Raw genomic sequence first — 12,237 nt, forward strand, 5'->3', positions numbered from 1 at the left:
TTGAAGCATTAGGCTCCCCAGCCAGGATGCATGGGTGTGCAGAGATGGGCGCGCAGGGATGGAGTCACTGTCGAGACGCTCACTGCTGTTGAGTTCCTTCCTTTCTCAACCCACTCAGAAAGGGGCACTTCGCTGTCATAGAATTAGGTAGAGCAGAGGCAAGGCAGAGCTGGCCCTGTGCTTCCCACTGCAGCAGGGAAAGCCTAGCCTAGGGGGTGGAAGCCAACTGCTGGGGTCTCAGGAGGGGTGGTCTCAGGGCCTAGCAGAGCTCTGGTTCCTCCTCAGTGACAAGGACAGTGAATGTACAGATTCTGCTGGACCTCCTGGAACAGGTCAGCCCAAAGGAGAGGACACTGCACGCTGCCAGAGCATCAACTTTGAAGTCAAAGTCAACCCCCACCCCATCCCTTTAGTTCCGTGCCTCTGGGCAAGTCATGCATCTTTGAGCCTCAGCATCCTCAGCTGGAAAATGGGAGGAATGCCATTCCCCACCTCAGAAGACATTACAAAACGATGTACGGTATGGTAGGTGAAGCCACCAGCTAGTCCCAACTGACTCCCTCTATAGCAGCCACCATCTGTCATTAGCCCAAGGAGAAAGATGAGGGGCAGGGGTCACTGCTGCCACCGGTGAAGTTGCAAGAATGAAAGTTGCTGAAGCCAGTACAGGGGCACAAGATGCTTGTCCCCAGGCTAGGACATCCGTCAGGAGACATACAAACGCCTCCATCCTCAGAAACAGGCACAATGCTCTGCATGCTGTGTGTGCTGCATCCCTAAAAACCTGCGAGCACGCCGCACTGGAGGAGACGGGTTCCTTCCGCCAGCTGTGTAAATGACCGCAGGCCACGGGCATCTTTGGAAAATATTCTCACCCGCACCATTGATGTCTCTCGCCTGGACAGCTGGTAAAATACATTTCTCTCCTGGATCAGAGAATGTGAGGGTAACACCTTGAGGAACCCCAGAGTTTATCGCTTGCATGCTGATAGGGATGTGAGCTGGCTGTCACCCCATTCCTTCTTGGAAGTGGAAAGAGAGAGAGAGAGCTGGATTTGGGCGTGCAGCCATCCCTGAGGGAGAATTGCAAGCGCCAATGGAGATGGAAGCAGGCGACCATTTTGTTCCTTTTCCTGAACCTGTCTGAGCAGACCCAGTCCTTAAGATGAGGTTGTACCTGCTTGTGCGTCCCCTACACACAGCCTACAGTGTTGGCTAACAGGTTCCCCAAACCTTCATCTGCAGTCAGGAGAGGGACAAGGGACTCCTTCAGAGGCAGAGAACTGTTCACATTTAGTCAAGATTTTTGGCAACCTTCTCATTTTTGAGGAGTTCACTGGAAGTGTTTGAAATGATCAACTTCTCCCTGGGATTTCCCCGGCTGCCGTAATCTGTTGCATGTAGCTGAGAACTCCCAACATCATTCCTCTGCCTGGTTCCCTACCAATACCTTAAAACAAGCGATGTCAGCCGTCAACATTGTCTTGGGTCCTAGGTACTCACCTCACTGTACTCCCCAAGCGCGAGTCCTCGAATGAGACGCTCTGTTTGCATGGAGAGCTTATGACTAACCTTTACTCCTCAGACTGTGACTCAGAAGCAGGTTGCCCTGCTCCCAGCGCCAGGGTCCTGCTCTGCTCTTCCCGTCTTAGCTTGTGACAAACATCTGCTCACCCTTTGACCCCAAGCAGGAGCTATCCATAGGCTGGAGCCTATGGAATTTGTTCAGTCTCTATACCATCTTCTGGGATTCTTCCTCTATCAGGATTTTCACTGTAAGGAGAGGGTGGAGAGTCATCGCGTGGAATCTCTCTGGAAAGCCGAGGAGAGAAGTGAGCAGCAGACATGAAAGTGAGCCTCTGTGTATCTTTATAAACATAAAATCAGCCTTAGACCCCGGAACTCTACCCTTTGTCAGTTCTGAGAATATAGCCCCTCTCATCCTTGTAAAGTACTTCTTAACCCAGTGCTTCTTAACCCATGGGCCTGGACTCCTGGGGAAGAAGGTAGAACAACCCTTTCAGGGCAGTTGCCTAAGGCCATCAGAAAGTACAGATATTTACATTAGGATTCATAACAGAAGCAAAGTTACAGTTATGAAATAGCAACAAAATAATTTTATGGCTGGGGGTCACCAGAATGTGAGGCACCATATGAAAGGGATGCAGCATTAGGAAGGTTGAGAACCATTGCTCTGGTTATTTTTACCCTGTCTGAGATCTTATGAAAAGAGGAATGGGATTTGTTGTTTCCCAATAGAAAGCAGATGCCTGGCATGCTTTTCTGAACTCCATCACCGCGAGACACTGACACCCCTAGAAAGGGCCGCCTCTACCCTCACCCTTCGCCTACACCCAGAGAAGCACTCCGCTGTGGAACTATGGTGGCACCACGTACCTTAGGACTACAAATCAAAGCCCACTGGGGCCAAGTGGTCATAACCGTGACTAAGGGAGTTAGGGACAAGGTGACAGTAATGTTGGGGCTCAGCTCCCTCTCCAGGGGATGCAAATTCAGATCTGAAAATTCTAAGCAGACATCATATAAGACAGACATATTTATCCCAAAGAGCACTGGTTCTTGGGCAACCTTCAGTGACCTTGTTGCTGACCATTAGCCTCTGGGAGGGCTGGGTAAAGCCTGTGACACTGTTGGGAAGGGTGTCCCCAGTATGGATGCTTGGCCAGGAACCTTGAAACTGTCCCTGGTTACCTTCACTGCCGAGCTATTCTGTGCCACCCAGACAGGCCTCCTCCTGGCCTCACTTCTACGTGTGACTTACTAGGGATGTGATTAATTCAACTTGCCCTGGCAAGAGTCCCCACTCCCCCAAATTTGCATTCTGTTAACTCCTGTGGGAGTTTCCAACATTCTAGAAAAGGCAGAATGGTTATTTAACCCCATGGGCTCTCACAGTGCTTTTACAAGGCAGAGAGCCATGTGAGCGAGTGCCAAGTGGTCACCCTGTCATTCATTTCCTGGTCCCAGTTAATCCTTCCGGTGGGCCGAGCTCCGAGTCTTTGCAGAGGCGGCCTTGGAACAGAGGCCCTCCAGAGAACCTGCCTTTGCCACCACAGGAGGTCAGGAAAGGAGAGGGGCTAGCACCCCTGGCTCGCCTCTGTGAGGTTGTCTTGTGTCCAGTGCAGGACTGGATGTGCAGGCAGCTGCCTGCATGGAAGTCTGTGTAGGGGGTTTAGCACCTCGAACCTAGTTAGGATACAGAAGAAATCAATGACCCGTGTCCTGAGGCCAAATTTGAATTCAGATCATTTCCCATGAATGACCTTGGGCTCCTCCAGTCTCAGATTGCGTCTGGTAGGTGTGTGCTCCCTCCTTCCCTGAGTACTTAGGAAGGGATACAGTCTGGGTCTGCAGAACAGGAGTCCATTCTACCACCCCCTCCCCTTTCCCCTCTCTCCTCGATCCTCTCCCTTCCTCCTCACTTTCCTCTATTCTTCCTCCTTGCCATCATCTCCCAGCCCTCTGCCTCCTCTTATTTTTCCTTCTCCCCCCTCTTATCTTCCTAATCCCACCCTCTCCATTCCTCCCTCCTTCATATCCATCCTCCATGCCTCCCTGCCCTCTCTTAGGTCTGGGATGCTGATGCTGGGGTGGGTGGGGAGAGCAGTAAGCTGGCACACTTGGGGGCTACAGAGCATGCTCAGAGCCAGCGAAGGGGGTGGTTCGGGACTTTCTTTATAGGAAGCATCAGAAGGCTCCAGCATGAGGTAACTGGGTAGTGAGGATCCTGGCTGCATAAGAAACAGCATCTCAAATGCTATCTGCAGAACTAGAGACAAAGCCCTACTGTCCTGCCACATCTTGGGGGTTCCTCCAACTGGCCCCAGTGATCTGGCATGCAAGTGTTTATACCAGGGACAGCAGCAGCTGCCACCCATCCAGCCTTTTGCTTTGTTTCCTGAAAGCCCCTTCTTAAACACTTGGCCCAACACCGGCTTGAGGATATACGCTGTCCTTGGATCTTAAGGATGGAAGTCAGGAGAACACACATGCATCTGGTGCTGTGTGTAGAGCTGTAGGGGACACCGAGTCCCATTTGTACAAATCTGGCACCTCTCTCACAAGGACCAGGCAGTGGTGTCAAATCCCCTGTGTGCTGGTGGTCCTGTGTCCCCACAAAGATTCATGCTCAGGAGCTTGGGCAACCAATCTAACAACCCTCTCCTGGACTTTTGCAGGCTTTCCTTATCTGGGCCTCCATTTCCATATCTGTGCAATGGGCACGTGATGGGGGTCAAATGACATGGTATAGGAGATATACAGACATATTAAAGGCACAGGAAACTTCAGTGGGTTAGATCTGCAGTCCCACTGTAGAATAAACACCCCTTCCTGCACACAAGGCCCTGTACAGCAACTGGCTATGCCCAGGAAGGAGTCCGTGGTGCTGGTCCATCTGTGTTCATCTCTCAAATGTCCTGGGAGCTCCATAAGGAGACTGCAGACTCCATCTCGAATCTCATCCCCCAGTCCCCAGCATGGGACCTGGCTCACTCGATGCCGGGCAGATTAGATTGAAAATTGCCTCAACAAAATGAGGTGCACCACCAGACACCAGATAATTAGGCGTCAGAATGGGGTTTGGCAGGATGCCGATGGTGTGATGGAGAGAGAGAAAGAATGAAATCGGAATGAGGAAGCTAAGGTCACTGGGAAGCAGAGCCCTGCCCCTCTGCTTACACACAGGAGGTAACTAAGGCACAGAGGGCAAGTGGTTGGCTTGAGGCTACCCAGCTAGTGAGGTGTGAGCTCAGTGCTCCTCCCCATGGCTGGTGAGTTAATGAGCTGAGAGCCAGGGTCTTCAGCCGAATGAGGGGTACTGGTCAGGCTGTCACGTTACCTCTCACTCAAATCTCAACACCCAGCTTCTGGTTAGGAGAACTTGACAAGTTGCTTTGCCTCTCTGTGCCTCCGTTTACTCTTCTGTGGAGTGCAGTTGTTGCTAATTGATAGCTTAATAGTTATTCAGAGCAGCAACAGCTTATACATTTGATGATGTTCTCAACAGGGTATTAGGGTACCTTCAGCTGCCTTCTCCCTGGAAGGACCAGAGCCTCAGCTTCCTCTTCCTCTTGCACGGACAACTTCATCTCCTAGCAGCCCCAGCCCTCCCGCTGTGGCCATTCCAACTGCTATGGATTCTGTGCCCAGGGAGCCTAAAAGTCACAGAGAATTTACCCAGGCTTGGGCCCAGGATGCACAAGCTAAGGGAGGCGGTAGGCCAGGCTCTGACTCTAGGGCCCAGGTTAAGTTCTGGGTGATCTGGGACAGCTCATTTGACCTCTTTGAGATAGGGCATCATGACTGCAAGATGGGACTATTGACCATGTAGCTTCGGTATCTTACTCTTCTCTGGGTCAGACATGAAGCTGGAAACCACAACACTCCATGAGGGTTTTCCGTTGAGTTCTGAGAAAAGAAGTGGTTTCCTGGAACTCCCTAGTGGAGGCTAGGCTTTCCCAGCATCCAGTACTAGGGCTGCTGCTGACCCCGGGGTAGGCTGAGGTGGTCAAGAGGTTTGCAGTTCTTGAATGAGTGTGGGAGAGTTCAAAGACTGGAAAGATAAAGTCACTCTTGTGCTGTGTGATCCTGAGCTTGTGCCGGTCTTCTCTGGGCTTTATGCAGATATATAAATGTTGTATAGAGCCCGTCTAGACCAGGGAGGTTCTTTGGTCCCCTTATATGTCAGCTGAGGGTCCAAGAATGGGGACTGTTCTGGAGGTCCAGCTGGACAGTCCCATCAATCTTGCCGGAAGCAGCCCTTTTCCCCTGAACACCTGTGGCCCTCCAGGACCTCACATCCCTCTCACCTCTCTCCCCTGGGCTTGCTGTCGTTGCGAGTCGCTCCCTATGAGAGTGTGTATGGCTGATCATCTCTTTGCCTGGCACCTGGAACTGCCCCGTATTGGCACATCCTGTGTGTCCTGGCTTCGATTCTCACCACATTCTTGAAGCCCAAAACTAGCCCAAGCCAAATATCCCAATTAAGAACCCTGCCGAGATCAGATGGGAAGCCAGCCCCACAAAATCTGGGTTCCCTCCCTCATAGCTTCCAGGCCCAGCACACCTGTGTCACACTTCCTTGTCCCAGCGGACACTGCTGCTACCAGAGCTGCCCTGTGCAGAGCAAGGCTGGAACCGCCCCCTGAGAGCCCCCTGACTGCAGCCCTAGGCTGGCAGTCCTCAGTTTCCTTCTCTCTGGGGTGTATAGTAATCCAACCTAAGTAGCAGCAGTAAGTCTGGGCACTAGAACTCCTGTGACATGCCTGGAATACAGTAGGTGCCTAATACATGCAGCACTTCTGTGACAGGATCGACGCACTGGGACTTGAGTACACAGCAGATGTCCCAAGGGTGGGCCTAGCATTTCTCTCTCAATCAGATAATAAAATGCATTGTTTCCTCTTGGAATGATGCCAAGCCCAATATTAATTTCTTTCTTGAACCATCACAGTTCTGAAAGAGATAAAAGCAAGTGGGGGCTATTACAGCTGCTGCAAGCCTCTGCCATTCCAGTAATTACAGAGCAGAAGAGAGGGAGCAAGATGAAGCAGCAGTGAGCCCAGCCAGGGAGGGAGAAAGGAGGAGGGGTGAGAGAAGCAGGGAAAGGGGAGGGAGGAAAGGGAAGCAGGGAGAGAAGCAAGCAGGAGCAGCATTCAAGCCAAGCTGATTGCTCTGCCTCCCCTGACCCACAACCCATGAGCTGGGACAATGGCACCCCTGACATTCCAGCCCTGGCTTCCCGGCCTCTGCCTACTTCCTTCCACACCAGGCCCTCTGAAGCCAGGAGACAGAGGGAGTTTGTCCATCAGGGTGTCCCTGCACGCCCCTCTTGCACAGCTGACCACTGCTTCAGCCCTGGGCGCCCATCTCTAGGCTACCAGCAGGCCCAGTGCCCTAGTGGCCGAGACCAACTCCCCATGTCTCTCTTGGACTCTCAGACTGAGAGCCCCACCCATTTATAATACAAAAAAAAATCATTTCAACTGCAACCTCCAAGACCTTGTGTGACATGACCCCTGTCACCCCTCCACCTGGACCTGCGCCCTTCTTGACCTCTCTGCTAACACCAAGAGCTCCTTCCGGCCTTGGGGTCTTTGCTCTGCTTCAAACACTATATCCCAGAGTGTCACATTTCCAACTAATAATTCAAACTGAATTTTGTTGTTCTGGCCAAATAAAACAAGCCCAAGGGCCACTTCTGACCCATTTGCCACATCTGATCTAGGGCTTCCAACTCCTCACTCCTTCCTGGCAAAGTCTCCGGCAGAGGGACCCACAGAACTCTTTCTGCTTAGCTATGTTTTTGTCAATGATTTCAGGACTTGGTCCCAGAACCATACTGAAGAGGCTTGGGCCATCACTGAATCGCTCACCACCTTTCTGGTCTCTTTCATTAACTCTATCTTCTCAGTGAGTCTTCTGTTTGACTCAAAACCAGTCCCTGTGCACATTACTCCAGCCCAGCTCCCCTCTCAGCCTCTACCAGGGATGAGCTGGACCTCTTCCTGTTCCGACTGACGTAAAGACCCACACAGAGAAGAGATTCACGTGTTTACCACTAGGACTGATACCTGGCTTCTGAAGTGCTGAGACTCTGAGGGACCAGAGTCTCAGAGTGCGTGGCCCTCCGTCCCTGTGTTAGCCCTGCTGGTGTATTCTCACATGGGTGCAGTTGGGAGTCCTGGGTGCAGATCATCTCCAGGTGAAAGGGTGAATGTCCACCTAGTGCCTGAGATTTCCTGAGCCCCTGTCAGCCAGTGCCGGAGTTAGGAGTTATCCTGCATGTCTCTGTGCCTGGTCTTTCTGTTCTCATCTCCGCCCCCTCCCCCATTTATCCAGATGGGGTCAGATAGGCTAGGCAGCTCACCCAGCATGAGCAGGTCCTGGAGGGAGCCAAGGTCAGACTCAGGAATAAGGTGGCTTCTGTAATAGGCAAGTCAGTCTCTGCATCCCGATTCCTCCCGCGGGCACCAGTTCCTTCACACCAGCCTCCTTTGTTTATGTTCAGACGCAGACATGAAATCACAGCTCTTGGCTCTGCAGCTCTTTCTCGGATGCTGCAGGTGTTTGCATGAATCCAGATACACATTTCCAGAAAACAGAAATGGCAGCGTGGCTCCCTCGGGGCCAGCTCTTCCTGGGACCCTTGGGGTGAACTTGAGGACTTGTGGACTGCCTTCTCTGAGGACCCAAGGGGTCAAGGAGTCTTTGAGCCACATATGACCATGAGGACCATCCTTGCCCATCAGTGCTGCAGTTACAGAATGCCACAGGCCACTGTTGAATAATGACAACAGCCTTATGGAAGCTGGGAGTCTATGGCCGTCTTGTTGAATCTTCCTGAGACACAGCCGGAGAGAGCCTAGAAGGTGGAATTCAGCTTTGTGACAACCACTCTAGCAACGGTGACATTGGTGGGAGCCAAGCCTCACAACCGACCTGACACTTCATTAAAAGCCATAGTAGGGACACTGGCATCCCAGAGTAGAGTAGCTGGGCTTTTAGAAGACCCTGGAAGTGCAGACTAGAACATCAGCAAGATATCCTCTTCCTCAACAGCTGGCTCTCTCTGCCACACTTGAGTACAGGCTGGGCAGCACGTGATGTCCAGATCCCTGGGAAGGAATCTAATTGGCTAGCTTAGATCACATGTTCAGACCTGGCCTGAGGTTGATTTGATCATTCTAAATAAATATGGCAGCTGGAGCCTACTGGGATAGTGGGACAACCGAGGACACTGTGGTCACGAAAGAAGTGAGCCCATTTGTTTGTCCCACCCGAGTTGTCTGCATATCTTGACGCTGGAGCAGGCCTCATCTTCAGCCTCCTGCTCTCTCTATCCTGGAAGATGAAGGCTGCCTCTACCTGAGGCCACAGCTTCCCTGATGGGGCCAGACCTGGCCAGACCTGGCCAGAATGGAGATAAAAATTCAAAACAAGCCTATCACTATGCAGGAGGCTCAAACTGAGCAGGCCACCTTGAAAAGAAGCAGGGGTGATTGTGAAGTGTTCCCATGAGGAGGACACGGTGGTGCTGGGTAACAGGCTGCATGTGAGGGGCTGAAGGCCACGCACTGCACACAGGGCATCTGGGGCAGGCCCTAGGCACAACACCCATGCTACCTACCCACGGCTTTTGCTCATCTCCTATGTGGGAGCCATGAAGCAGCACTTCCTTCCTGTGATCCAGTTTGTTCTGTGGGTTCCATAAGTTTAGTTTGCATCATTTTGTTAGACAGCTTCTATAGAATGTTCTAGAAAAAAAATGTTAGCACACAAAGAAGAAAATAAATTCCATGGATGTCTGTTGGCATGCTTAGGGGGCAGAACCTTAAATAGGCCTACTTCCTCACACTAAACAAAATACAGGGCTCTTCCCTGCGCTCTGGCATCATTTTTATAACCTTTCTGCATGTTTATATGGAGGATGGAGAAAAGTATCAGCTGGAGTAAACTTTAATTTTGTATATTGAAAAAAAGAAAAGAAATTATCAGCCCAGTTCCCAATACCCTGCAGGCCCTGAGCGTTGACTTACCCCTGGTTCCTCTTTTCCCCCAATAAAATTATGGAACACCCTGCCCATCGCCACGACTATCCTCCTAACACAGCCTCCCCTGCATGTCTCCGTATCCGCGGGCCAGTTCTGAGCTGCATGGACTCGCTCTGCAGTCACACGCACAGCCTACGTCTCAGCTGCTTCCCCCTGCCTGTTGCTTCCTGCCAACTGTCCAGAGCTCTTTGGTCTAGCCTGCCCATTCATCTCCCTGACTGTCTCCCCACTTTATTCTTCAGGCTCTGCGGAGGGAGCCTTAAGGAGAGGACCCACTGCAGAGAGCCGTCGGGTAAGATAAGCCACCATCTGGGGCACAGGAGATGGGCCCCATTCTACAGATGGGGAAACTGAAGCTCAGAGCAATCATGGCAATGACTCAGTAAAGTACTTGGACTCAGAACCAACGTGAGGCCCTAAGTTCAGTCCCAAGCAAGAGACACACACTTAGAGACTCAGGAAAAATGGACCCAAGGTTGACATCTGCCCCACAAAGAAACACACATACCTGCACATGTATACCTGCACACACACACACAACACTGGAGTGTTAAGTCGTAGTACTAAACACTATGTACTCAGCTGGTTACAAACAAGATTCTTTTTCTTTCTGTTTGCTTTTTTGATCTTCACTCTATATTGCAGGCCGCCCTCATCGTGACCCTCCACCCTCAGTCTAGTGTTCCACCAAACATGGCTTCTTTTGCATTCCCTCCCAACAGTCCGTGAAGAGGTGTGCTGCAGTCCTTGCTTTAAAAAGCTGGAACAGAGCACAGAGAGATGGAAGCAATTAGATAAAGTTGCACAGCCCCGACATGTTAAAGTGGGTGGGGATTAGAACTCAAAGCACTTTCAGGCTCCCCTGCCCTTTCTTTGTAACCCACTCTGTCCTCCTACAATGTCCCCAGGCTGCAAAGCTGCTGTCCACGTGGACCGGGGCTGACATCACACGTCCATCCACCAGGACCCCTGCTGCCAAGTTTGTGTTTCGAGACATGGCGACTGACAATAGCAAGGTGGCCGATGGGCAGATCTCTACTGAGGTCAGCGAGGCCCCTGTGGCCAGCGACAAGCCCAAAACCTTGGTGGTCAAGGTGCAGAAGAAGGCCGGGGACCTCCCTGACCGGGACACATGGAAGGGTCGCTTCGACTTCCTCATGTCCTGCGTGGGCTACGCCATAGGGCTGGGCAACGTGTGGCGGTTCCCTTACCTCTGTGGGAAAAATGGTGGTGGTAGGTGGCCACCTGGTGACCTCGGGCCAGGTCTTTGCATCTTTTGGGTCTGCCTTAAGGGAAGGGAGGAGCTTTGAGAACAGATCTCTTTATCACCTCATCCTCTAATTAAGAGTCCCCAGTTACGTTTGTCTGTGGCAGTGATGTCAGAAGCATCTGTCTCTTGCAAGGGCTGGGGTGCATTTTGAATGAAGGAATGTCTTTGGTCCTGGGCGATACTTTGTGGGTGGGACACAAGGGAATGCTGCAGGAGACTCAGGGCCATGATTATGTCTCTCCTCCAGGGGCCTTCCTGATCCCATATTTCCTGACGCTCATCTTTGCGGGTGTTCCTCTCTTCCTTCTGGAGTGTTCTCTAGGCCAGTACACCTCCATTGGGGGCCTAGGCGTGTGGAAGCTGGCTCCCATGTTCAAGGGTGAGTGTGTGTGTGTGGGGGGGGGGGTGCTGGGCAGGTGGAGTGGCCTCACCCAAGGTCCTCAGGGAGAGGAAGCCTTGAATCCATATCTGAGCATGCACTGTGTGTGTTCCACCCCAGGCGTGGGTCTTGCTGCGGCTGTGCTGTCCTTCTGGCTGAACATCTACTACATTGTCATCATCTCCTGGGCCATCTATTACCTGTACAACTCCTTCACCACAGTGAGTGGCTGTAGGCTGACCACAGTGGTCAGGGCCCACATGGGCTGTGGGGGTCCCCAATGTGCTCCCTGGGTCAGTCCTTAAATGAGGGGTATCGTCTGTCTCCTATAGCATCATCCGTGGCCAGCCACACTAAAGACCTCAGTCTAGCACTTCAGGCATCCCACGGTTGGATCTGCTGGCACACTTTGTATGGACTCAGATTCAGGCATGGGTCTGAATGCTGACTCTACTCTCCACCAGCTGTGCAACCTCAGGAATGGATGAGCTATCACTTCTCTGAGCCCTCACTGCTCTCGTTTATGAACGTGATCCAGCAGTTCTGTCTCTGAGTTCAAAGAAGCAAAAGCAGGGTCTCAGAAACTCTGGGGCCTAGGCCATATTATCACAGCATTGTGTTTTGTAAGACAATAAGGCCATCACAGAGAACAGATGCTGTGTGATTCTACCGGCAAGTAGTCAGACTCCAAGAGACAGAAGGCATCGTGGGGGGAGCCTGGAGGACGGGAAGTTAGTGAGCAAAGGAGATGGCATTTCTAGAAGGTGGTGCTTCACAATTGTGTGTGCTTCATGCTGCTGAGGGGTGCAAGGAATGGCAGTGAATTTTACGTGGTCTGTGTCTGACCAGGAAGAGGAAGGAAACAAAAGGGGAAACTCACCCCCATTAAGTCCTGTATGAAGAGCCTAGAGCTAAGCTACACATGGGACAGACACACTGGTCATCCCGGTGGACACAGTGCAGCTTGGAAGTTGGTCCTTGGTGAGGGGGTCAGGAGGTCACATTTGGGTGGC

General features: G+C 51.9%; 1 protein-coding gene across 2 annotated transcripts in view; it reads left to right on the forward strand.

The window, feature by feature from the left end:
* The window catches only part of Slc6a1 (solute carrier family 6 member 1), a 34,160-nt gene that overhangs the window by 7,721 nt on the left and 14,202 nt on the right, over positions 1-12,237 (forward strand). For both annotated transcript variants that reach the window (XM_041640000.1, XM_041640006.1), the window contains exons 2-5: positions 9,818-9,867; positions 10,484-10,808; positions 11,093-11,224; positions 11,345-11,445. In XM_041640000.1, the coding sequence (XP_041495934.1) occupies positions 10,571-10,808; positions 11,093-11,224; positions 11,345-11,445 (471 nt within the window). In that variant the 5' untranslated portion in view covers positions 9,818-9,867; positions 10,484-10,570. The remainder of the gene's footprint in view (positions 1-9,817; positions 9,868-10,483; positions 10,809-11,092; positions 11,225-11,344; positions 11,446-12,237) is intronic.

Source organism: Microtus oregoni, unplaced genomic scaffold (assembly GCF_018167655.1).
Source record: "Microtus oregoni isolate MIOR12 unplaced genomic scaffold, Mior012 000002F_ref0000024, whole genome shotgun sequence".
NCBI classification, from domain to species: Eukaryota; Metazoa; Chordata; class Mammalia; order Rodentia; family Cricetidae; genus Microtus; species Microtus oregoni.